The sequence below is a fragment of the Sebastes fasciatus genome, chromosome 21 (assembly GCF_043250625.1).
Source record: "Sebastes fasciatus isolate fSebFas1 chromosome 21, fSebFas1.pri, whole genome shotgun sequence".
Classification (NCBI taxonomy): domain Eukaryota; kingdom Metazoa; phylum Chordata; class Actinopteri; order Perciformes; family Sebastidae; genus Sebastes; species Sebastes fasciatus.
Genome location: NC_133815.1, coordinates 24,904,195 through 24,931,379, shown reverse-complemented (window position 1 = coordinate 24,931,379; position 27,185 = coordinate 24,904,195). Strand labels below are relative to the sequence as shown.

The window sequence follows — 27,185 nt, the reverse complement described above, 5'->3', positions numbered from 1 at the left end:
CACTAGCCCTGGTGTGTCTATGTGTATGTGATATGCTGGTCTAAGGAACACACTTTCCTTGCTGTGTAATCATCATACAACATCCTACGTCCTCATCTAGCCTGCAAGGTTTGGGTTTGATTTTGAAGCGACAGCATGCAGGACGCGAGGCGTTTAGATGTTACTATCTAGACCAGGGGTCAGCAACATGCGGCTTAGGAGCCACATGCAGCTCTTCAGCCCCTCTCCAGTGGCTCCCTGTGGATTTTTGAAAATGGAAATGAATAACTGTTTTTTATTTCATTTTTATTTATCATTGTTGTAGGTCTATGGTACGACGGTACGACGGTACGAGTATTAGGGCCACATTGAGGAAAAAAAAATAATCTGAGATTTTGAGAATAAAGTCATAATATTACGAGAATAAAGTTGTAATATTATGAGAATTAACTCAAAATATTATAAAGTAGTAATTTTCTTTCTTTTTTTTCTTGTAAAGTTATGTCTTTATTCTTGTAATATTATGACTTTTTTCTCGTAATATTATGACTTTATTCTCGTAATATTACAACTTTTTTCTCATAAACTTATGACTTTATTCTTGTAATATTATGACTTTATTCTGGAAATCTCAGATGTTTTTTCCCTCAATGTGGCCCTAATACTCCGTAGTACATTTGCACTTTAAACCTCACTGCATTAGACTTATATACTATATACTTAGACTATAAACTGTGTTTCCTTCATCACAATGCTCAAATGTTTTGCGATTCGACAGATTTGTTTTTGTTTTTTTGCCTAAAATGTCTCTTTTGATAGTAAAAGTTGCTGACCCCTGATCTAGACTTTCTGCTTTACAGGTTGTAATTTCAGACTCAGTGATGATAAAAACAGTTCCTCTTCTCCAGAGACAGTCACATTTTACAACTTTAATTCGTCCTTACCTGATCTGGACGAAGTCAGAGCTGCAAGTAGGAGGGGTGCCCTCCAGCTCAAAGTCGGTGAAGTTCAGCATGATCTGCATGTTGACTTGCACGATGATCTTGAAGATGCAGTCTCTGTTGTTGGGGTAGTAGGCAGGGTAGTTGGGTGAACTGAAGGAGCCGGTAGAGGAGGTGAAAGTCTCACCACAGTCTGATGAGAGAGGAAGGTTTAAGGAACGTTTTCATCTTATCCCAATAAAAATCTCTTCATACTCTGTATGCAGTATATATTTTATCGTAACTTCTACAGTTGAGTATGTTGTTAGGGAGGTTCTATCACTCTCTGGTTATCATTTCTATTCTTGGGTGAGATGTTTGTGAATGAAAGTTGCCCACAAACAGAGCACAACAGCTATCCTATATATATATATATATATATATATGACAATTTGGGGGTGTTGACTATGCAAATGATCAGATGATCTCATGAACGCACACCTACTTATGAACAGGTGACATTTATCAGGTTGGAAGGTTGTCACCACTCGATCGATTGTTGTGTGACGTGCAGTTTGAGGGGGGTCACAACCAAACCAAGTGAAAAAATGGTTTTGGTCTCTAGAGCTAATATCTCTATTTATGACATCTGTACCGAGGGGGATTTTTATATAATCCAACCGTGTAAATTATATTAAAGGGACTGTTTGTCAATCAGAAATTGCTTGTTAACAGCGACACCTGTGGCCGTTAAGTCAATTAAAATTAGCGTCCTGTTGCTCGCTCTACATAGACGTGAACGAGCATCGCTCAAAACAGTGAGGCGACACACGTCAGCTAAAACCACAATATCACTCTATATTTCAGCTGCTTGGCAGTAATGTTAGCTGACCAGACGAAGGTCTCTCCAAGAATCACTGCAGATCCTAGTGTTGGCTTTTCCTGCCTGAGCCTCCCGACCGCGGCCGGAGGGAACAGGGGAGACACCGGAGTTTTGGTCGGAGACGATAACATTTCTCTCTGCGGAGCTCCGTCACTTCACAAGACATGGGAAACCTCTGTTGGTCTGGAGGAGCTGCAGCAGTTATTTCTGCACAAACGTCCACTGTACATTCACTAGATATTCTCAGAGCTAAACTAACTCTTCTGCAGTGTGGAGTGTGCGCGCGTGCACGTGAGAGTGGAGCGAAAGAGCGAGAACGAGCGCGGTGTGTGAGTGAAGGCAAGCAGGCAGAGGAGCAGAGTACAGCAGAGACTCCGGTCCTGGAGACTAAAGCTACGGTCTCCCCTGCGTCCTCTCCGACCGCGGCCAACACTGTTTAACAGACGGGCTTCACTAGATACAACTGCGGTTTGATGCTTCCGTGTAGTTTGTGTTGGAGTCTGAACAGCGTAGCCACACACGAGCGCGTATGGGACATCGACCGGCAATGATTTGTACGTGTAAGAAGTTACAGCGCAGTTAATATCTGTCTGAATATCCTAATACCCACATCAGAGTTTTACAGCCCCCCACCCAATCTACTGCGTACCTGTGGTGGCGTTGATTGAGACATAGTTGGCAGAGAATCCCTCGGTGGATAAACTTGAGTCGGTCACAAACAGCAAAGTCAGCTGCCTGTCAGTACTGGTGATGGATGGAGGCAATGAACGCCCACAGTACCTGCACATACAAAGCACCCACATCTATTCACTCACCAACAACAAATACAAAACAACTGTCTGCATGTTTATTTGTATTAGGGATACAAACCCGAACCGTAAAAAACTACTGAGCCGTTCAATGACCGTACAAACCGGACCGTTACACCACCACTGTGTGTCACTTACCTGCCGATCTTGGTTCCGGTCTGCGCGGTGCCGTTGTCGTACACCTCCAGGTAATCATAGTTACAGTTGAGGTGGTACTCCAGGTTGAAGGAGTCAAACGACAGTCGGATGAGGTTGCCGGGGGTAACGCTGATGAACCAGGTACAGTTGGCGCCGTGGGGGTAGTTGTTGGGATGGCCAGGGCTTCTGATGGTACCTGAAGGACTGGTCAGGGTATCACCGCAGCCTAGTTCAGGAAACAAAAGACACGCTGGTCAACTTTAGAGATCGGTAGACTTTAGATGATCGACAACAGCGCCACTGGCACGCAGAGAAATATCAGTAAAGCCCTGGGGAACTTGGGGAGTTATAAGGTACAACTAGCTCCATTTAAAGTACTTCAAGTGTTTATTCAGTGTGCATTACAACATAATCTAAGATCATATATTCGCTCACTAACTATGCAAGATTTCAACCGCAGCTCACACTCTTTCTTTAATTTGTTCATTTTATTGTTGGAATGCTGTGAGAGCTTCTTCTGATCGATGTTCTTGCCGCAGTAAGATGTAAAAATGTTATCATGACCAATAGTCATAATGGACTTTTTGAATTTGACTTCATCTGTGGTGCGATAGAAGAGAGTTGTTTCTAACCTATAGGAGGGCAGTCAGAGTTGAAAATGTTGTGCTAGACATGGATATTTCTCTCACCCTCCAAGGCAGAGCCGTAGGCTGCTTCAAAGCCGTGGTTGCTGATGGACGAGTCGGTCTTGAAGCGGATGTACATCGATCTCTGAGTGGACTGGAGCCTGGGGGGGATGTTGATGCCACAAAATGTCCCCAGCAGAGGAGAGCTAGACGTGGAGCCGTCCCTGACCTGGAGGGACGAAGGAAACGTGCACCGTTAGAACTGATCCAACCAATAACGTCACACACATCGGGGACCGCCGTCCGACGGCTCATTGATCCAAAAATACACACTGGAGTTGTTGAAGTACCCTGACTGCCAGACTCCATTAACATATTCCTCAGTTTAACAGATCTGGGTTCCACGTCATAGAGAAGATGCTCCTAAATTATAATATATGACTTTGTATGACTCCTAAAAAAAGACTTTTTATTTCGGCTGATATTTACCTTTAACAGCTCTTCTGTGAACTAAGTTAAATAAACTAAAGTACGATGTGTAACCTTACTGTTATTTTACCAGTCGCGTCCATGCATTTTTTTTTTACATCATGTTATTTCATTAAATCTGAGTTCTGCTTTGTGACAAATTTATCAGAAGAACTGAGTGAAGAGTGAAAAGTCTGTTTGATGAGTTAATTTACATTTTAGATGGCTGACGAGGGAAATAAAGTCTTCAACTGTTTCTTGTCGGAGGAAAACCTCTGTTGACGGAGCCGAGCTCACCGGTAAACATCTACTCTTTCTAAAAGATACTCTATGATTCCTTACAACTCTTTATATCTACTGTATATGTAACAATATTGTATTTTTTATTGATCACAATTTTGTTATTAGTGTTATCATAACCGACCCCAACAAATAAAAAAAAAAATAATAATAAGAGGAAGAAGAAGAGGAAGAAGAACAATGGTGTAAAAATGTGCAGAAAAGAAGAATTTGTTTTTACATTCAGGTCCAACAGTTTGATTTCATGAATGAGTTTAACATTTGTTTACCTCCACAAAGTCAAAACGGCAGGAGCCTCCCTCCACGTCAAACGACAGGAAGTTGAGGGTGACCACGTAGCCCTCCGGCTGGTTGATGAGCCACTCACACACCTTGTTGTGGGGATAGGCATTGGGGTGGTAAGGAGAGCGTAACTGCCCAGTCCCAGACAAAATACCTCCACAACCTGGGGAGAGAAAGGGTTAATGGTTGAGATGTATTCAAACCCCATGTGAGCCTTCTGATGGAGGTGGGTGTGGCCCACTGGACTTTTCTCATATATCACAGAACAAACAACACGTGAACATGACGTCGTATCACGGATATGAAAATCTCAAAAGAGTCTCACCGACGGTGTAGACCGCCCTGAAACCAGCCCGGCTGACTGAGCTGTCGGACCTGAAGCGAATCCACAGGAAGTTGGAGGAGGAGAGGACGGGCGCCGGCAGGACGCTCCCACAGTACCTCCCTATCAGAGGATCAGTCTCCATCCGACCATCACGAACCTGCAAACAAAGTGAATCTTACTAATAATGCTCAATAGCATAAAGCACTCGAGCTGCACTCTTTGCACTTCCTTTGCACACTTACATGTACATGTATACTGAGAACAAAGCTCCATTTCTCTGCTCTAAGTTTTATTGTGTTGATATGTCGATGATGTTTTATGTGAATCCTGGCTGGCCTATAGAGGTAACCCTTGAATGTCACCAACATGTTAGTTTGTCTCTCCAGATAACCCCAGACAGAGAAAATAAAACTCACTCAGAAAACTGAGTGAGGCGAAGGTCCTGAAAGATACATATACATGATTTCTTTCATGTTCTTAATGTGTTCTTTTATGAATATAAAGAAGTTTTTCCAACCCTGTCTCATACAAGTATGTTCATACAAAGCTAACTTCCACTAGCACAATTTGAAGGAACAATAGTGGCAGCCAAGTTATATTATCTCATCATCTTAACAAGAGAAGTTTAATTTTAAATGGATGTGCAAACTCTTTACTGCCAAAATATTTCATTTGTTTCCCTCCAACATGTGCTTCTGCAACTATACAGTGTGATTCATGTCCTCTCTTCTGAGGGTTAAAGTCAGAGAAAGATGCTGCTCTCCATGGAACATTGCAGAGTCATGGCTGACTTGAAGCATGAGCTGGGATGTGATCCAGATCATGTGTAGATGTTTCAGTACTTAACCAAAGTCAACATCTTCCTAACTCTCTACCATGGGACGAGAACCCAAGTTGGGCTGGAGGAAACGTTGCCAGTGAATGTAATCAATAGGGATGCACCGATACCGATACCAGTATCGGGTATCGGGTCTGATACTGTGCTCATGTACTCGTACTAGCAAAACGTCTCCGATACAATTTTATGGCAGCGTTACGTTAACGCCACCATCTATCGGGTCCTATCGGACGCACTCACGCTGCCCGACCTCGCAGGGCCGGGATCCAACCTCAGCCAGCGTGCGCCGGCCCTCACTTTCATTGTGCCACGGGGATTTGCTTGCACCCTCTAACTCGTGTGTTAGACTCCTTGGTCTGTGTTTCAAGTCGGGTGGGTTGCCGACATCGCCGCAGACCCCTGGCGCCTTTTACGTGGGCTGAGCCCCGCCCTTGGGGCACGACGCGGTTGGGGCGCACTAAGGACAGTCCGCCCCGGTGACACTTTGGCCACGGCCACGGGAAGCACCTTCACCCCGAGCCTTTCCAAGCCGACCTAGAGCCAGTCGCGGCGCACCGCCTCGTATGCGGGACTCCCCAGCCTGCCGTGTGTCGCTCACACCCTCCAACTGGCTGTTAACGAGGGTCTTTTGGCACAGAGAAGTACTCGTATCGGTACTCGGTATCGGCGAGTACCCAAGTACTTGTACTCGGTCTGAAAAAAGTGGTGCATCCCTACTAATCCAGGAAACAATTATATTTTAAAAATGCATTTGACAAAGCAAATTGTGTCTCGATGTGTTTTGTAAGATATGGCGTCACAGTATTAATACGTCACCTACGCACAGTTTGAGAAATGAATCAGGAGATATGTTAGTGAGTCATAAACGGGTCCTACCTCCACGTAGTCAAATGTGCAGCTGCTGTGAGTCTCCAGGCTCATGTGGGTGAAGTTGAGGGCCACCTTCTCTCCTGCTGGCAACCGGATCAGATAGATACACTGGCGGTTGTGGGCGTAGTCGTTGGGCCAGTTGGGGGAGATGATGATGCCCTCGCTGTCAGTGAAGGTACCACCACAGCCGGGGTCACCTGAGACACAACAACGCACCCCGGGGTGAGGCTCATTACATACAGCAGGGTTCAGTGGCACTCAGCCGCTGACGGTGCACACCGGCACCGGGATGTGAGTCGGCCTCGGACCACGAGGACTGTTTAGTCCGTGACAAATAAAGTAATATTGCACATATTGTTAAAAAAGTGGAAATTATGACGAATGAGCAAAAGAATCAAAAATAGTAGGATGGAATGAAGAGGATTCATCCAGTAACAGGTTGAACCCTTTCACACCACTTACAGCAGTTCACAGCTTTTATCGTAACCATGTATGCTGCTACAAAAATATCATTCTCCATTGAGCATTAAAGTCTTGAGCTCCATGTCCAGATAAAGACCCTGAGCTGACAGTAAAACGGTGACACAGAGACGCTCCACTAGAGACGCTCCACTAGAGACGCTCCACTAGAGAGCAGCATGCACCAGACATACAGTCATACGGGATCCATGACAACCCAGAGCTGAGTCAGTATACAGATAACACTACAACACAAGATGTCCTGTCCTGTTGTCCTGCTCCCAAGGTCAAGAATAACCTGCTAATAAATGCCACATGAGACAGTTGTATGTGTACAATGGGTGAATTGATGACATGGTGTATACACAGTTTCTTACTTGGTGATGTCGTGTACGTGATGTGGAAGCCTCGGTCCGTGACGCTAAAGTCAGAGTGGAAGTGGATCCATGCAGCTGGACCGGTGGTCTGTAGTGGGGGAGGTGATCCAGTACTGCAGTACTTCCCCAGAACTGGGTCTTCAGGTAGAAGACCATCCCGGATCTACATTATTTGGCAACACAAGACAATAAATAGAATACCAATTGCAAGAAAGTTGTAAGGCTAAGCTACATTGTAGGCTGGTTGCATAGAGTAGACTCACTGGTGACACACAGTGAACCAACCTGACAAAATATAGCAAACATAAGAAAGAAGTGTGCCCGAGTTACAGCACTAAGTGAGCTTCTCTGGTAGGCAACCAGGTTAACAAAATGGTGGGATGTGGTTAAAAGAGCATTGACCTAGTTCAGGGGTCGGCAACCTTTACTATCAAAAGAGACATTCTAGGCAAAAAACAAAAAACAAATCTGCGCAAAACATTTGAGCATTGTGATGAAGGTAACACCGTTCATAGTCTAAGTATATAGTATATAAGTGCAAATGTACGATGGAGTATCAGGATCACATTGAGGGGAAATATATCAGAGATTTCAAGAATAAAGTCATAACATTACGAGAAATAAAGAAAATATCACGAAAGATTACTACTTTATAATACTGTGACTTTATTCTCGAAATCTCACATTTTTTTTTTTTCCTCAATGTGGCCCTAATACTCCGTCTTACCATAGACCTACAACAATGATAAATAAAAATGAAAATGTAAACAAAAATAATAATTTCCACTAATTATTTTTAAAAATCCACCGGGAGCCACTGGAGAGGAGCTGAAGAGCAGCAGGTTGCTGACCCCTGACCTAGTTGATACAAAAAGCATACCTTTAAATTAAAATGGGTAGCTCTGCTGTAGAAGAAGTGTTTTTCTTGGAGCCACATAGTCTGGCCGTGACCGGACAACTGTGACTGAACGTGATTGATTTATTGACTGATTTGACGTCATCCAGCAGATCTCACCTCTAGGAAGTCAAAGCTGCAGTCAGCGTGCGTCTCCAGACTGAGAGTCCCAAATGCAAAGGTAATGAGCAGGCCGGGCGCCACCGTCACTTCCCAGTAGCAGTCTCGGCTGGGTGGGTACTGTCCAGGGTAACCGGGGGAGTTGATGTTGCCATAGGGGGCAGTTAGTTGGCCTCCACACACTGAGAGGACAAAGACATGAACAGTTAGTTCAACCTTCAAAACCCTCTGTTTCAGCTTCACCACTAAAACTTTGGAGACATAATATGGTCCTACAGATACAGATGTAGACATATTTCACACATTAATAATAATAATAATGATAATAACACTTTTAATTTAACTCATTCTTTACTATTGAGCCCATGATGTTTAAGGTTTGTGTATGTGTGTGTGTGTGGTGGTGGCAAACACCTCCCGCTTCCATTATTTACATGAAAGCAGACACCTGGTAACCTCTCAACCAGTCATTAAGTTAAAACTTACAACCTGCTAACTTACATGTTAAGGATTACTCATTAACCAAACCAGAACAGATGGAACAGCTGTACCTGGGTCCTGAGACTGCCAAACCACCGTGAAGCCATCGGCACTGATCGTGTGGTCGGAGCGAAACCAGAAATAGAGGGCATTGTGGGAGCTGAAGAGCTCCTGTGGGTTATTTTGGCCGCAGTATCGTCCGATCATGTGAGCAGAGGCGCTGTCCCCGTCGTGGATCTGAAGGAAGTCGTAGTTGCAGTTGGTGCTGCTCTCCAGATGAAAGAAAGGAAAGGTGATACGCACAATCTAAAGAAGAGAGAACACATCGTCAAAGTCAATCTGCCTCATCTGAAATATAATCACATCCATGATTGTTAACTGTGCCCATTCTTCTCTGTCTCCTTGTTTGGGTATCAGAGCACATACATCTGCTTTCTGTGGTTCAGCTGGTCTCAAGAAGTTGTTCTGCTCTGATTAAAGAGGACCCATCATGCTTATTTTCAGGTACATAGTGTACTTATATTTGGGGTTTCTACTTGAACAAGTTTACATGCTTTAATGTTCAAGAAACATTAACTCTTCAGAATCCTCTAACTACCTTTGTTTGACAAGTCACTAAGCAAAATGTGTTACTTGAAAAGGCGGGACTTGAAGCGAGGCATTTCAGACAGTTCAGGAGCAGTGTTACTGTTGGGGAGAGTGGACTTTGGGCTTTGTAACTTTGCAAACCTTTTACATGCACAAAAGCTATATAAGACACCACAGGAAAGAGAAAAAGCACAAACTCATGATAGGTCCTCTTTAAATGACTGTACACTACCTGCCCAGCACACAAGGTTTGGTGAACATCCAGCAGCTAAACGACAGTGAGGAGTTGGTAAAGACTAAACCAAAGCCAGGCCACCATCATCAGCTGACCAGAAACAAGAGTCCAGCCGGTTGATAATGGGCTCGTTCGAGATGAGTCAGGCCTGCTCAGAATTGATCACCGTCGATCGCCGCGCAATGCACGCCGGTTAGATTTGTGTCCGACTTGATGCCGACTTGCTCTGACGTCATGCACACGTGGGCAACGATAACCTCACGAGATCGAGGCGGCCGCAGTTTTTGGAGCCAGGCGCCGCAGTTGCTGTCCACCGACTGCAAGCCCAAGGGCATTATAGGAAACGCCTTTCTACTTTTTGTAGAAAGTCACAACTTTCTGTGTAATTGTAATATTTAATACTAGATTGTATTAGTCTCATGTTGTGCAATGAAGGTTTAATCTGTTAACAAACACATCTTGTGTGGTTGATAATAATAATTGTTATAATAATGAAGGTTATCTATATATAACACTTATCAAATGAGTGCTCATTACAAAGTGCTTTACAAGTTGGATATAAAAATAATAAAGGATAGAATCCAATGCCAGATGAATGCACATTTCCACATAGATTTACAAACAAATATAAATATATCCCAATGTGGTCTGAAAACTACAATTGGCCTACAGATCGGATTTAACAGGAAGTAACTATTCTGTGACTTCCTGTAAATTCCGTGAAGGCTGCTGGAAACGGCTGGAAACTGTCCGACTTGACCGCAGCTTTTTGTCACCGCCCCCTGCTGCTGCTGCTGCATGATCTCGTTTACTTTCCAGGAGAGGCGCAGCTCATCTCGAACGAGATGTTGTTTCGTGATTGCTAGATGGGTAACCATTCACTTGTTTAACACAATTGTTGCTAGGCAACCATAGATCAAATGTAGTGCTTCCAGTGCTGTGTCAGCAGGGTTAGGGTTCTGTGTCTTCTGGACCTTATACAGATACTTCTTTTCAAGAATGACATCACAGAAATGAAGTAAACCAATGAGAGCAAGAGGAAGAGAGACTGCAGCTGACCTTGTTAGGGTTGACGCGGATTCGCCAGTTACAGCTGACCAGGTGATCGTACTCATCGTGACCTGGGGTGTTGGGATAACTGAAGGAACCGCCAGGACCCGTCAGGTCACCTCCACACACTGTGAACACATAGATTATATAGATTAGTTAAATAGATTATAGTTTAGTGAGTGATGATCCGATATTGAACAATAACGTCCCCCATCACAGTACCCAATGTCTGTCAACCAGTCCCTTAACTTCTTCCTGTGTCTCCACACATCCATTCTACTCTCTTCATCTTGTCCTTGCAGTTTCTCCACCTCCTTCTGGCCCATCCCTCCCTACATCTTCCCTTCACCTCCCCTCCTCTATTCCCCAGTCCCTCCAGTACCTTGCTGTGGGCTCTGGCAGAGTGGGCCGGTCCACTCGGCGGTGCAAGTACATGTGAATCCGTTGATGCCGTCGGTGCAGGTTCCTCCATTCTGACAGGGGCTGCTTAAGCATTCATTGATGTTCTGGTCACAGTTTGCTCCTTGCCAGCCAGAGTTGCAATTGCAGATGTAGCCAGGATTCGAGGAGGTGGCCTGAGATAGCAGTAGTGCACTCGTCAGACATCATAAATTGGTTGTTACTACTGGATGTGCTTTAATAGTTTTTGGACAACATGGAGCATGAGCTTTGGCACAGAAGAAGAAGACACATCAGGCTTTGGATCCTTTAAAATGAGTGATTGCAGATAAAGTTAGAGAGAACATCTTAGTCATAATAGCCACACAGCATCCCACCATGTCTGACCAGCCATACACACACACACTCACCACACACTGTCCGTTGACACAGGGGTTGTTGGTCGAACAGACGTTGCTCGTCGGGGTGCAACCAGCCGGTCCATATCCATTGCCTGTGTAGCCTGGAGGGCAGGTACATATAGGGAGGCTTGTGCCTGGTGGACGTGGGAGGGAGGGAGTGAGAAGAAAAAGAAGAAGAAGAAGAAGAAGACATAATCATGTCCCACATTAGTTTAGCACCACCTCCACCACCTCTCCAAGCGCCACCTGCACCACCTCTCCCAGCACCACCTCCACCTCCACCTCCACCATCTTTCCCAACACCACCTCCACAACCCCTCTCAGCACCACCTCTGGTTGTGAATGCGAGTCATTGAAACATGCTTTTTAAAATCCTCCATTCTACTGATACGTTAATCGTTGATTAATCGATCGTTGATTAATCGATCGTCGATTAATCGATCGTCGATTAATCGATCGTCGATTAATCGATAGTTGATCAATCGTTCACATCCCTGTGCATATACAATTATTACGTGTGACACACACAAAGCATCTTTTTGATGCAACCATTTTTTTTTTCTTATTTTTACAATGAATATCACAAGGGAAGAATTAAATCAAATTAATATAAAATTGAAAAAATAAATAAATAATAAAAGACCCTGCCTGCTCTCCCAAAAAAGTCATCTTACTCTCCCTTCAGGAAGCCAAGAAACATGTCTCACTTTTTCCGATTCCCCGCTCCCACAACCAATCCCAAATGTCCCTTGACTATTTGTGAAGCACAGTGTTGTGATGCAATTGTGCATGATTATCTTTAATCAGTTTAACCACAGATTATATTCCCTATGCACATGGAGATGACACAAGTAATAAAATCATGCATGTTTGTTTTTACCTGGGCTGGAGGAGCAGGTAGCTAACGGGTGACAGCCTCCATTGTTGTTAGCACAGATGTTGGTCTGACTGCATGTCCTCCCATCTCCCTCATAACCTGCACAAATACAACATTTCTCTTTAAATTCAGGCAGATTGTGGCATTTTTTGTTGTGGTTGTTGATGTCTTTTACTGCTCAGGACCACGGATCTACAAAACAAAACAGCGGTCTCAAATGGCGTCCTCCTGGTTCAAGTCCTGTGTTTGTTGGACCCGTCCACCTCCCCTCCCTCCTTAATCTTTCTCTCTTTTTATCCTACGTCACTCTGAGCGTAGCATATCTACGTGGATGCATTTACATTGCAGTCAGAACAGACTACATGGTGTACAAATGACACGCCAGCAAGAATGGCGTTCTTATTGCACGCTTTTGACTTGTGCATTATCATTATGTCATTCATACTCCTCTTCGTGTGACCGGGCTGATATCTAATACTTCGATATCCAGAGTTTTGAGACCTTATACCAACAAAGTTACACGTATGACCAGGCGACACAAGCGACATGATAAAGGAACTTTAGACCCAGCAATCATTTCCTTTTTCATCCTGACTCCACCGAGATCGCCTTCGGCTGTGTGTTTAAGACTCACTATTGAGCACCTGCGATCAGGTTGGGGTTCAGACAGTACTTGGTTCTGGAGCATCCTTTACTAGAATGCTGTATGCCAACAGCTGGAAACTCTTTTTTTTTGATTGGTGCAGAGTTCGACATGCGGACATGTTGTGTTGCTCCGTGGGTTCATTGTCATTCAGATTCTTGATAAGAAGATACTGTAGGAGATGACTGCTGGGTGTCAGGCTTCTTTATCAAGTCACTGAGGTCATACGTGTGACTTTGTCGGTATAAGGCCTCAACCTCCTGCGCATACGCATCGCAGATGTCAAGATATCACTCTGGTGGTCATGCAGAATTCATAGCACTGTAGTGACATTTGTAACTATGGTTTTCTCCCGTCATACCTGGAGGGCAGGGACCACAGTGGAAGGAGCCCATAGTGTTCAGGCACTGCACCACAGGAGCAGAGGAGCAGCCGCCATTATTGACCGAGCATTCATCCACATCTCGACAGCTGTAGCCGTTGCCTTGCCAACCTGAAACATATTTGAGGTCATTAGATCCACTTATTCAGGCTATACATTTAGCCACATTCACATTCACATGGGTTAGGGTCAGGACAGTCACTACTGGACTGCGGTGGTGAACAGATGGTTTAGCCCTGTGCCACTCATGTGTCCTTGCAAAGAGTTGTTTAAAAGACAAATCTGTGCAGTTAGACTAGAACTGCAGTAAAATGTGTTTTTTACAGTATTTTTATAGTTATTAAAGTCATTGAAAATATTGGGCATAAACATTTACATGCCCACAGTGCCAGTACTGGAAATAATCAGAGAAATGTGATCTATTTAGACGTTTAATTGAACAACATATAACACATATAATCCCTGTTACGTGACAGAAGAGACCATCTTGATGGTGCAGAGATGTGTTGTAGGTTGGTGTAAAGAGAAACACAGGTGTTGTCTGTTGATGTGTCAGGGTTTATTTATACTCTAGGTGGCGTTGTGTATAATCGTGCATATAGAAATCGATTTGTATAAAAACTACTGGAAATCAATCCAACCACAAAGAGTAGGGCTCTTAGTTTGTTTTTTACCGATGCCTGGATATACAGTATATACACACCCAAAGGATGGAGACCCTCACTCCTCATATACTCCAGGATTGAGTTCTTGTTTATGTCTACTAATGAATCACAGCCTGGTTCACTTCAGATATAGAGCCCAGTATGAGTGTGTGTTACTGAGTGTTACCAGCAGGACAGGCTCCACAGTAGAAGGAACCCTGGGTGTTGTAGCAGGGGACAGCAGGGTTGGAGGAGCACGGTTTGTTGGGGAGGTTACACTCATTAACGTCAGCCACGCAGGACGGGTTCCCGGCTGGAGCCTCCCAGCCACTCTCACAAATGCACTGATATTTAGGCTGTTTATTGGGAAAACAAACTCCTGTCATTCAAAATCACATATACAGCAAAACACAATGATGGAAACACAACATGAAATAATACTGAATTGTTAAATAAGAGCAGTTGTTTGTAACTATATGCCATGGGTCAGTGTATCTTTTGGTCATTTGATTTGCCTATCACATAAGGATAATAAAATACAAAAATGAGTGGTTATTTGATTTTGGTTTTGAAATACAAGGCGTTTTTCTTTGTCAGGGTAAGGGATGAACTAAACTTAAAAAAATGGATTGATTTTCATTTTCTATTTCTAAAAACAAAAAATAAAATCACTAGAAGAGAGATACGAAAAAACGCCCTTTTCTTCATATTCTGCGACCGGACGTTGCGTAAGAGCGCGTATGAAGCATACATCCATGGTATGAAGACGGTGCTGTGTATGAGAGAAAAAAAAGTATGTATGGTGCTGCTGTGTAACTGAAGGTGATGGACATGGATCAGTACGTCGTTTTTTTAAACAATAAAAGAGTGTGTCTCAGGGAAGAAGACATGACTGCAGTAAAACTACCTTCTGTAAAGTTGGACAGATATTGACAGATTAGAACTTCCTAGATCAATAACTCATAAACGAAACGTTGTTAAAACACAAACGACGGCTCCAGGATCCGGGATGTTCGAATCTGTCAATATCTTTCCAACTTTACTTTTTTTCTCTCATACGCAGCACCGTCCTCATACCATGGATGTATGCCTCATACGCGCTCTTACGCAACTTCCGGTCGCAGAATACGAAAAAACAGTCGTTTTTAGTGATTTTATATTCTGTTTTTAGACATAAGAAATGAAATCAACCCATTTTCTTTTTAAGTTTAGTTCATCCCTTTTTGACCCTGATAAAGAAAAACACCTTGTATCTCAATTTAAATTTTTGTATTTTAAAAAGGAAAATCAAATAACCACTTATTTTGTTGTATTTGAATATCCTTTTGGAAAAGGAAAATCAAATGACCAAAAGATACACTGACCGCCATGGAAGCCCAACGACATGTCCAAATGTATATGTAGTAAATATATGGAGGACTCTTGATATCTCCCATTAAGCATCACAAATCAGAGAGGTTTTCACTAGCGTCATATCTTTGCTGTTCTATACCGTATAATCTAATAGCCACTTACTGTGTAAGATATTGAAATCAGATAGTTTGGAAGGAGGAAACCTTCAGACTATTGGGCCTCTGTGGACCCAGAGAAGTGTCTCCAGTACACAACATCACTTCTGCTAATAAAGCTGCAAAACTCTTCTGAATATTGACACATTCAATCTGGTAAAAGTTGCTGTTCTGCTGCTACTTCCAGTCAAATATACAGTAGTTACTGTAACAACCGTGTTTCCCTCTTGTGATAAAGATGCCACTATATTGCTGTTACAGTTACAGTCTGGCATTAATGTCTCCCATACACTGTGCCATAGAGGTATAACCAAAAACACAATTGCCATTTTGTTTAACCTTGACAGAAAATACAAATCAAAACTCTCTTTCTCTCTGTTTGTTTCTGGTTTTCTTGTGTGTGTTTCTTTTTGCAGTTGTCCTCTCAAGAGCTAAATTAAATCTAATTCATTGATTTTCACTCTCTGTTCAGTTGATGCTGAACACAGTTTCTCAGTTCTCACAAGGAAGAACTTGTGAAGTGACTGGGTTACCTGTCCAGGTGTGACCCGGTCTGCATCGATACATGTTCCGTGTACACACAGGTCCTGTCCTGCATTCCTGCAGTCATCGAAGCGCACCGTGCACAACGTCCCGGACCATTCTGGAGAACAGCTACAACTGCACAGAATCAAAAGTTTCATCTTTTATCTTGGTTCTATGGAATCATTCCTTTCCCACCTCAATGAGGTGATTTAAATTTAATTTGAGGTCCTTACAACATTAAAAGGTTCTAGAGAGACTTCTGTCTTTCAGAAGACTTCACAGATCTCACTGTCACTGTCTTTCATAGAGTCCAATAAGTCACTGTCGACGCTCTGTGAATACTGTAAGGTGTTCAGTGTGTCCTGAGAAACTAGGACATTACTGATATGTTTGTCAAATTACATTTTTTATTAACGCTGTGAACACCACAAACTAAAGTCTTTACAGACTGACCCTGCACTCAATGGACCGTCTGACTGGGACATCACATTCAGAGACAACTGCTCTGTGAATCTCTCTCCCGCCCTCTGGTGGGCTGATCAGGTAGTTTTTCTACTCTGCACTGCTTTGTGTGGAGGTGAAGCACAACTTCATCCTTCCTTTATTTATGAGTGTGTGTGTGCGCATGCAAGTGTGCTTCATTTGGATAAGGGTCAGGGTTAGGGTTAGGGTTAGGGTCCGGTTTAGGGTTAGGTTTGGGTTAGGGTCAGGGTTAGGGTTAGGGTCAGGTTTAGGGTTACAACAACAGCGTATCAATAGAGTATTATAGGAAGCTTCAGACATACGTGAATGATCCAGGTGCGTTGACACAGGTTGCTCCATTCTGACAACTCTGAGATGTTCCTGAATACACCTGACATTCATTCACATCTGTTCCACAGTTAGGACCCTGATACACACACACACACACAAACACACCAGAAGAAACAGACACATGGTTCAGAATCAGCTGAAGATATCAACTACATACTAGATGAGACCAAACTGTAAAGTGTAAACTAAACCTCCAAACTAACAAAAAACAAACATATGTATATCTGGGTATTTAGAAGTGTTACTAATGGATTCAGGTCCAAATATTCACACTTTGAATACTACAGATTGTGTTATAAATATGCATAGCGACTGCCCTCTACTGGCTGAATTCTGCTATCTGCTGATCTGGAGACAGACAACATACTGTACTGTCACTATACTGTCACTGTCCGGTCACTGTATATATATATATTATGGCATGCCGTTCAGGAAATTATTATATATATATATATAATGTGAAATCCTGAGAATATTGAATGAAATCCTGAATATATGGAATGAAACTCTAAGAATATGGAGTTGTGCGGACTGTACTTGATTTTAAGCAGCACCGGTATCACTAATATTAATTGGTACTGAATAATGTCTACAATTAATACATAGCCAACAGCAATTAACACCCCCATAATGTGAGAAACAGTGTGGAACTCACAGCCCAGTTGTTGGGACACACACAGTGGTACGAGTTGAGTAGGTTCAGACATGTTCCTCCATTCTGACAGGGGTTACTGTTGCAGAACAACGTCTGGACCATCTGGAGGAGGACAGACGAGAGGACAGAAACATGTCATGTACGGTTCGGTCCGGAGTTTGAGCCACTACAACAAACAGCTCTAAATGTCTTACCGATTCAAGTGCAGTCACTTTAGTCTGAAGTGTTGACACCTGGAAAGCAAGGAAAGAAGCATTGGACATATGTTGCATGGCTACAGTACATTCAGATTAAGAATAAGTTATTATTCTACAGAGCTTTTATCATAAACCCGCAGTGGGGTTGATTGCATCAAAATAATTCCATCAAGAAATGGAGGGAAAATTCAAGAGAACTCAATAAGTAAAAAATAAATGACATAAAAATAACTACACAACATGATGAGTAGCTTTTAATGTCCTACCCCGGCATCCAGCTGGTTCAGTTTGTTGGTGATATCGGGGGGAACTGCACCTCCATCCTTGATGGCATTAATTTCTTCTTTGTTGGTTTTGATCTGAAATCAGACAGTCACAGACGTTTACTGTATATAAACTACACAACAGCTGAAGACTAAATGGTTCCTGAAGAAAAGCTCCACCTACATTAAAGAAATGAGCACAGTGTGGTCTGGTTTACCGTTATTATTTCTTCTTCATGAATGTAAGATTATTCTTTCATGTTTCCATATTTTGTATTATTTATGTTCAATTTGGGCAGCCTTTATCATTAATCAATTTGTGACACATCTAATAATCTATTAATTTAACTTTTTTTTTAAGTTTTCAAATTGAAGTTTATGATGTAAAACTCACATAATCAAATCCAGGGGTGTTTTTAGATGGAACAACATGGTGGGGCAACAAGAAGAGTTTTACACTTTGACATAAAGCGCTATTTCACATTTCCCACACAGTTTAACACAGGTGATAATCCCGCTGAGCAGATAACCTGTTGTCCTCAACTTGTACCTGTTTGTTCTGCTGAGCAAGCTCAACTTTACCACGTCATCTTCCTACTTTCATGTTTGGTACTCCTCTCAGAAAGATGCTTGAGATCCTGAGAGCCTGGTCCTTAAATGGAATATAATATAATAATATCTATATAGATTCTCACGTCGGCCACCATAGCTCTCTACACACTTGGCACATGAGAGAGGCTTCAGTCGGTTGCAATCTGCAACCTCACCGATAGATACCGCCACATCCTACACACTGCTCCTTTAAATCTTAAACTTTTATTCAGAAGGCAGACTCTCTAACTTGTGCAGTAGGAGAGAATCCACATCGTTCATGGTGACCACAGTTCCTCTCTTCTGTCAAAGAAATAGGAACTTCTACCAACTCCAAGCACATGCAGATAACAATACTTGCAGTGGGGCAACAGGCATCAGCCCCACTTCACATCGGGCGTGTCTATAGTTGTCTTCCTACACTCGGGTCACCTGACATTGCCAGCGTGGAGCTATCCCCACATAGCGGCCTCTCAAGCCAAGCACATTTATAACAGCATTTTAAAACTGTTCTATCCAACCTCTGACCTTATACCGTATAATAATGATAAATAATACCAGAGATTTGTTTGTCATGCATTAATTTAGAATTATATTAAAGGGGAACTAGGCCCATTTCTAAATTAGACACCTAGAGCATTCAGAGGATGGATGGCTTTCCTGGCTAGAATGAAATCTCCAAATGTCAAAAGTTTTTGATCCCAAATCACAGCGTGACTTTTTTCTATGGTGTTCCTCAAGGTCTTTGTGTCTTAAAGCAGCAGTGGGTAGAAGTTACTTTTTATAAAACGGTCACTATATCCTGACAGTAGTGCATGAGACAGGTAATATGAAAAAGTCGTGTTCCTCTGTGTCCTCCGGTGCTCCCAACGGTATCTGCATGATTTCACAGACCGGAAGAGACGAGTTCAGAGACAATTGCTGTATCTTGTATCTTGATGATGTGCTCGGATCTGCAAAAGCATTTGATGAAGGTGTGGCAGGCCTCCGCAAAGTTCTCATACATTGAGGATTCTTCCTGGATATTAAAGGTCCCATATTGTGCTCATATTCATGTTCAGAATTTTATTTTTTGTTTCTACTAGAACATGTTTGTATGTTAAAAAAAAACTTTATATTACTCATTCTGTCGGCCTGAATATACCTGTATTTACCCTCTGTCTGAAACGCTTCGTTTTAGTGCATTTCGACGAAATTGCAACAGGATTGCGTTGCCAGGCAACAGCTTGGGTCCAGGAGTAAACTGGGACACATTTAGAATGTTTACATTTAAATCTGTCTAAAGGGTCTAAATATTGTATATTTGTGACATCACTTGTTTCAAATGCAGAGTTTCTGAATACGGGCTGTGTATTTCCCTGTGGATTGAGCGTTTCGATACTTTCACAGTATTTATATAGGACTTAAGCCTGCTTTATAATAAAATATAAAAATGATGATGAAAATCTCACTTTTTTATAATATGGGACCTTTAAAACCAATGTAAAAACTGTTTATCCGTCCGGCCCACATCTGTACTGTTCTGGTTCACTCTCATACAGGCGGCTGTACAACCCACCTTACCACAGAATATATCCACAGAAGGTAAACCCTCAGAACAAAATATGCTGCCAGCCCAACATATCTGATTTGTTTTTTAATTCTGTGATGTTTGAAATCTTTAATCAATAAATACCAACCGCTTCAAATATGCTGCTGTTTATTGGTCTCTTGGTTCATTTCAGGTTTGAGCACATACAGTACCCACATCTATGAACATCTTACAATGATTCAGATACAAGAAATGGAAACACAAGACTTCAGACATTTGATGAAAAGATTGTGTGTGTATGCGTGTGCGTGTGTGTGTATGTGTGCGTGCGACTCCCCTTGAACTTTGGTCCTGTCCAAAGCGCTGCGTCTGCTTCCCTACCTGTTAATCTTTCACAGCCTCATATGACGAGCAGCAGGCTTCCCGTTGAGTAAAAGCTGATAAGAAGTTTTAATGAGACAATTACAGAAGGGGGATGTTTCCTGGGTTGTTTGGATAAGCTAATGAGTTTGCTGTAGTGGTGCCAGAACAACCAGATCTCTAGTTTCAACAAATAAAAACCAAACCTCAGAGATTACAATACTGGGCACTAACGTAGCTGAACATGCCAAGATGGCCAGAACCTTTCAGAACTGGAGTTAGCAGCTCTACTGGTTGGATAACACAATGGTTTGTTTAGGAACATGTAACTCTGCGAGGAAGGCCTGTAGCATAGGAAGATTGTGAGGTTATTCTTGGGCTGGTGGGATGGGAACATGTTTGGAAACACCAGACTTGTACAGTATGCTTCCTGGTTGTTGACACCATGAAGTCAAATAGAAGTCATCATAAGAGTTATATCTGTTTGTCGGTGTCAGACATTTACTCACTGAACCCCACGTTTGATCTCATCACGCACCGGACCATTGTAATTCCATCACATGAAGTGTGCACATGTTTTCTTTAGTAATGGAAGAAGTCTGAGCTCACCTGACTCAAGAGTTGTGTGAGGTCTTCATTATTCACTTTAACCCGGCCCGATGCTGACGTCTGGAAGCGGATCTCTTTATTGACACCAGTCGTGAAGACAAGATGTCCATCATCTGACAGCATACGAGCCCTATACGGTGTCAAAGCAGCAGGTTAATCAGGGGTTATGGTCATTGAATAGGTTTAGGGCAGGGGTCAGCGACCTTTACTATCAAAAGAGACATTTTAGGCAAAAAAGAAAAAAAGAAATCTGTCTGGAGCCACAAAACATTTGAGCATTGTGATGAAGGTAACACAGTTTATAGTCTAAGTATTTAGTATAAAAGTCTAATGCAGTGAGGGCCAAAGTGCAAATGTGCTACGGAGTATTAGGGCCAGATTGAGGGAAAAAGATTTCCAGAATAAAATCATAATATTACGAGAAAAAAGTCGCAACATTACGAGAATAGTCTCGAATCTCAGATTTTTTCCCCCCTCAATTTGGCCTCAATATTCCGTTGTACCGTCGTACCATAGACCTACAACAATGATAAATAAAAATTAAAATGTAAACAAAAACAGTAATGTAAGATGAGTAATACTGGCGGAGGCCATCGTTTTAGATTCATCACTATATAAGACATCCCTGTTTGATCTCTATAAAGCTCATCCAACTCACTGGTCGTTGCTGACGCTCCTCTTGTCTCTCTTTTGTGCCGTGTCTCCTGGCTCTCCTTGTAGTCCCACCAGAAGGAACATGAGCATGAAGAATAGCCATGACAGCCGTAGTGTCCCAGCCATAGAAAAAAGAGATGTGTCGCATGGACACTCTAAAACAGCTATACTGGGGTTTTGACGTGCTGCCACACTTTAATGCTCATTGCCAAGACTTTGACCTGACCATAAATTACATCTGAATTTATACCAAAGCTGGTTAACTTTGTTATGTCCATCACATGATGGTAGGAGATGAGTAACCTGCTACGTGTGACTTTGTGTGCGTGTGCTGTGTGCAGATGTCAGAATGGGGCTGTCACTGTGAGGATGGATATAAGATAATATAATAATAATGATGATAGATAATAGAAAGCTAAAATTATACTCATACAATAATTTTACCATATTTATACAGAAGTAAGTTGTATTTTCTCTGGAACACGATTTATAATAAATTATATTTCAAAAGGATTGACATGAGAATTGATTTTGTGAAATTCTCAATAATACTATCCCTAGCATTATTATTGATCATGTATTATTTTACCTCATTATTATTATGTTATTCCTGTATTATGTATTATTAAAACCCCAATGTGTATTCAACATGTTCTTACTTCGGCAACTTCGAGCGGTTGTATCACTAAACACTCACAACTAGCGTGATATATAACCAGCGTCAGGCTGCTCAGTTGTGCTCGTTGAGTTTTGCAGGACTCCTAAAACCCCGAAATGAGTCAGAACTTCTGGACTTCGGGTTCCCTCGTCTCAGTGAGTTCGTTGGGTTTTTAGTTAGATGCCTGAAATAAGGTCTGTGGTTAACACTAGTTGTACGTGTCTTAATAACAAGTGGCTAACTGACACTACTAAACGTCATCACACCGAACACTTGTCCACCTTTAGCTTAGTGGTGGTGATGTGGAGTCATGTGACCGTGGTGTAGTTTGTTGATAGCCTAACGTTAGCTTTTTACTTCTGGTGATTGCATTCAAACTTCATAAATCATGAAGTGGAGGTTAGTGGAGGGAACCAGGGCGATTATCACTTCCTGTTAGTGGAGGGAGCCAGGGAGATGATCACTTCCTGTTAGTGGAGGGAACCAGGGAGATGATCACTTCCTCTCAGTGGAGGAAACCAGGGAGATGATCACTTCCTGTTGGACTACAGAAATGTGTCATCCCTCTCTATTCAGGCTTGACCGCTTGTAGTCCAAAATATTAATCCTGACCAGTTTTACACAACGTACAAAGCTCTTTTCATGCACATACATGTGTTATTATTCATTATAAACCTCACTCATGGAAAAATCTATCAAAATTCTGTCTTCATGTCTTATAACCACCTGCTTAGTATTTCCTTAAATGACATCTTCTAACACGCGCACACACAGTTCTGTGAAATCATGTGAAACAGCCAATAAAGTTAACAACTCCGCTAAGGTGGCATGTTTTTTATGATGGGAATACCATCAGCACTGTTACAATGCCCTCCAGTAGAGGAGTCCTCACCAACCCTCACATTACAGTGGTTATGACTAGCCTGCCTATGATTTTGTAGTACAGGACTCTGATCCCCCAATTCCATCTCAGCAGCACCTTTAATGGCTAGATGTACAGTATAGATACAATGTACAAACACTAGATGACACCAATAAAAAACAAAATTATTGAAATGTACTTCAACACCCAGCATTTGATCTAAAAACCTGTCCCTTGAACCTTGAAAATTGAACATTAAGATAATGAGAAAATTAATGCGTTAATGAGTTAATGAGTTGAATCCATTAAATCCCTGTACAGTGTTTAACAGCTCCATGCCCAGGGCTAAGACCTGCAGTAAAGACCAGACCAGGGGTCAGCAACCTGCGGCTCCGGTGTAACTCTTTAGCCCCTCTCCAGTGGCTCCCTGTGGATTTTTAAAAATGGAAATGAATAACTTTTTTCTGTTTACATTTTCATTTATCATTGTTGTAGGTCTATGGTACGACGGTACGACGGAATATTAGGGCCCGCGGGCGATTGTGGAGCTTTTTAACTGGAAAAAAGGCAAATAAACACAGGTTCCTGTTAATTTATAATGGACATCTGTGTTGTGATATTTAAACAAACTATCCGTCAACAAGGAAATAAAAGCCTCTTGTCTACGAGACCGGAGTGAGCTCCAGCAGCTCATAGCGGTCTCTGAGCGTGACTACCCGGCTTGCTGGCAGCGACCCGGGCAGGCGCTCGCTGGCTGTCACGGTATTCTGTGGAGCTTCTAAACTCCGACAACGGTGGAACAAATGTTCGATTCGCCATCTAACTTCGTAAAACTGCCGATATTAATAATCTACACAGTTGATTTCTCGCCTCAAAAACTTTCAGAAGTGAATTTAGTGTTGAAATGGCTACAAAAAACGTAAAAAAAGAGCAGCTTTTGGCTGCTGTTTTTATACCCGTAGCCTGTGCTGTTCCGGCGCTTTGCATTGTGGGATACAGTAGGCGAGCTAGACTGGTCCGATGCATCCTGGAGAATTTTTCCAAATCAGTACGTCATCCGGGTATTTTTGGCATACTGGAGATTTTGCTTTTGTTCGCATACTGCATACTACATACTACATTTTGGCCAAATCAGTACGTACTACTAGTATAGTATGCGGTTTCGAATACAGCCACAGACCTTGTCATAATGCAGACACTCAACTAGAGAGCACCAAGGAAATAATGAGGTTGTACCAGCTGGTTTCTAGGTTGGCTTAGAAGAAGTAGTGGTCTCCATGTTGGGTTGAGACTCCTTAGCTTGCCTGATATTCTCCTTTGGGTTGTGGCCTAGGTCTGTCCTTCACGACTTCTCTCCTTTCAGAGTCTACAGAGTTCATAGCAGCTCTGAGCCAGGAGCTGTGCATGTACTTGGGCCTGCAGCAATATTGAGGTCTTCAAGGGTGCAAGATTGCTAAACTTCATCACCACGAATGCCCTGCTGCAAGTGTTGTGCCCTGAATAAGGGGAATATTTGTAGTGAAACTCGTGACACGATGCTTACTCTCTGGCAGTCTCATGAGAATCTTTAATTCACTTAAACAATATTTACAGTGAAATAAATTCTTTTAATTTATAATGCTTTGCATTTATGTGCATTTTCATACTAGGTCAAATTAACAATATTATTTTCTTCTTTGCTTAACATTCTTTAGGTAAACAAACAAATTCACATCTGTCACTTTCTATCAAACAGGATAAATTCAATATAACAGGTTAAATATTACTGCAAACAAGTCTATAAATCAATAAACATTAATTATCTCAGCAAAAGGAATTAAACAAAAATATCCTGTAAGACATAAATTACTCTAAATTTCCTCTGTCCTTAGATTCATTGTCTTAAACAATCACTTTATAATTAACACACAAATGCATCAGGTTTAAGTTTAAACACAAATATACACTTCACTGTCTCATACTATGTCTTCACACAGCCTACATACACACGCGATGAGTCGCGCTGCACTGCCATCGTGTGGCGCTATTAAAGCGGCAGATCAAACAGAGCTAACTAGCTTGAACAGTGTTTCACTTCAGGCTCGTAAAATGACAATAAAACTAACAAAACACTGGACATTAGCTCAGCATATTAATAAACCGGAACGCAACAACTTAGCTAACACATCCGAAAGTTTGAGTATGAAATACTTATTTCTTTACCTGAATAGGCATCGTAGTCGCGAGCTTCCCCTTCAGGCCTAGGCAGGTATAATTAATCGATCTCACAACAGACTTAACAGGTAGATCACAGATGAGCTACTGACAGGAAGATCTCCTTACATTTAGAGAGGTTTTAAAGAAAAACTTTTTAAAGTGTTTTTAATCTTTTTAAAAAGACTTTGCTTTTAACACTCAAACCTTTTAAATGTTTTTAACCCTTCATGGATTTCAGTTATTTGTATGACACATTTAACAATTAATTAATCTTTTATGTAAAAAAAAACCAACTGCTTTTATTACTAGAAGTTTATTTATAGCTGATCAGCTTTCTTCAATAATAGTCTACCTATCACACAAGCAGTGTTCAGTGAGGGAGTCATGGTAGTCTGCTCATTTGGATTTTTTCACCTGCTGGCTGTCAGTAAAACCATACAATTAGTCTGTTTTTATTTATCTGGGCAGAAAAAGGATCAACTGTTTGACTGGAGAAGTTTCAATACTTCTTGGTTCTGGGTTATTTTGGACAGTACTTTTAAGGTATCAAGTAAGTAACCAGTCCTAGTAGCAGTTGAACTTTCCTTTTTCTTTTCCTCTTAAAAAAGGAATGAACCAAAGTGTTTTTTAAATAGCATTGCAAGTGACTAATGACCGAAACACACTAAAAGATTTTCTCAGCAAGACAAATGGATTTCCAGCAGAATAATTAACTTAATTAACAAATTTGCATGCACATTCATCAAGCCATTGATGTCGCTCCAGCAGCAGCTTGATGAACTATGCTGTAATAAGGATCTCATTTACATCTTACCATCCATTTGTAGATGAAGATGGGATGAACTTAAAAGAAGAGAGAGAGAAAGAGGAAATGAAAGAGAGAAACTGGTTAGCCAGTTAATGTTCATACTTTGAAAATACAGAAATGTTTAATTAAAGGAGAACGGGGGCGATGGTGGAGGCCCTATCAGTTCTGTCGGAGGGCGTCATCATGGAAACTCAGGCTTCCCTTTTTTTCTGCCCCGCTGATCCTCCAGTCGGGTTCGATTGATTTTAATCTGATCTCATGTGTAATGTACAAATGATGTGAAAGTAAATGCATCTTTTTGTCTCCATTTGTGAAACATTTTAGCGATACAGCTTAAGTATGGGGTGTTAAACATATTGCTTCAGACAGACTAATGGATTTTTTTTTTAAATTAGTGGAAATCAATAACTGTTTTTTTGTTTACATTTTCATTTTTATTCATCATTGTTGTAGGCCTAATGAACGACGGTACGACGGAGTATTAGAGTCACATTGAGGGAAAACAAATAAATCTGCGAATAAGATAAACAGATGATGAACGGAAGTTTGTTTCACTCCACCAGAGATGGCATCATGTTGTTCTCTGTCAAAGTATTTTATGACTCATTCATACTAAAGCCTGGTTTTACAAAACAATGCGCCATCTTGGGAAGAAATATTATGGTATTATCTGAAACATGTCTGAAGGATCTGTGTGAGACAGCATGGTATCTTTACTATTTTTAGAACTGCCAGGACATACAAGTACATAAGTAATTGCAATTTACATAACTAACGCTCCATATCTTTATCTATAATAATCTGTATATTTTGAGTTAATGACCTTAAAGTATACTTACTTACTGAAACAGATCTGAAGACCACCTTCAGCTCCATCTGAAGCTCTCACAGCATCTACATCTGATTAACCCTCCTGTTATCCTCAAACAGGAGAGGATCACCAGAGGATCATAATCATGGTCCTCCT

The 27,185-nt window shown here is 41.8% G+C and overlaps 1 protein-coding gene across 1 annotated transcript in view; it reads right to left on the bottom strand.

The window, feature by feature from the left end:
• Positions 1–21,930, bottom strand: part of cubn (cubilin (intrinsic factor-cobalamin receptor)) — a 63,613-nt gene extending 41,683 nt beyond the window's left edge. The window contains exons 1-23 of the mRNA XM_074621961.1: positions 21,699–21,930; positions 21,041–21,170; positions 17,953–18,045; positions 17,684–17,722; positions 17,490–17,591; positions 16,807–16,910; positions 16,030–16,156; positions 14,176–14,344; positions 13,324–13,455; positions 12,323–12,418; positions 11,452–11,576; positions 11,025–11,217; positions 10,652–10,770; positions 8,841–9,075; positions 8,290–8,471; positions 7,275–7,437; positions 6,445–6,635; positions 4,731–4,887; positions 4,393–4,568; positions 3,419–3,584; positions 2,730–2,955; positions 2,432–2,562; positions 924–1,113 (exon numbers count right to left, since the gene is read on the bottom strand). Coding sequence (XP_074478062.1) covers positions 924–1,113; positions 2,432–2,562; positions 2,730–2,955; positions 3,419–3,584; positions 4,393–4,568; positions 4,731–4,887; positions 6,445–6,635; positions 7,275–7,437; positions 8,290–8,471; positions 8,841–9,075; positions 10,652–10,770; positions 11,025–11,217; positions 11,452–11,576; positions 12,323–12,418; positions 13,324–13,455; positions 14,176–14,344; positions 16,030–16,156; positions 16,807–16,910; positions 17,490–17,591; positions 17,684–17,722; positions 17,953–18,045; positions 21,041–21,170; positions 21,699–21,820 — 3,368 coding nt within the window. The 5' untranslated portion in view covers positions 21,821–21,930. The remainder of the gene's footprint in view (positions 1–923; positions 1,114–2,431; positions 2,563–2,729; positions 2,956–3,418; positions 3,585–4,392; positions 4,569–4,730; positions 4,888–6,444; positions 6,636–7,274; positions 7,438–8,289; positions 8,472–8,840; positions 9,076–10,651; positions 10,771–11,024; positions 11,218–11,451; positions 11,577–12,322; positions 12,419–13,323; positions 13,456–14,175; positions 14,345–16,029; positions 16,157–16,806; positions 16,911–17,489; positions 17,592–17,683; positions 17,723–17,952; positions 18,046–21,040; positions 21,171–21,698) is intronic.
• Positions 21,931–27,185: the final 5,255 nt, after the last annotated feature.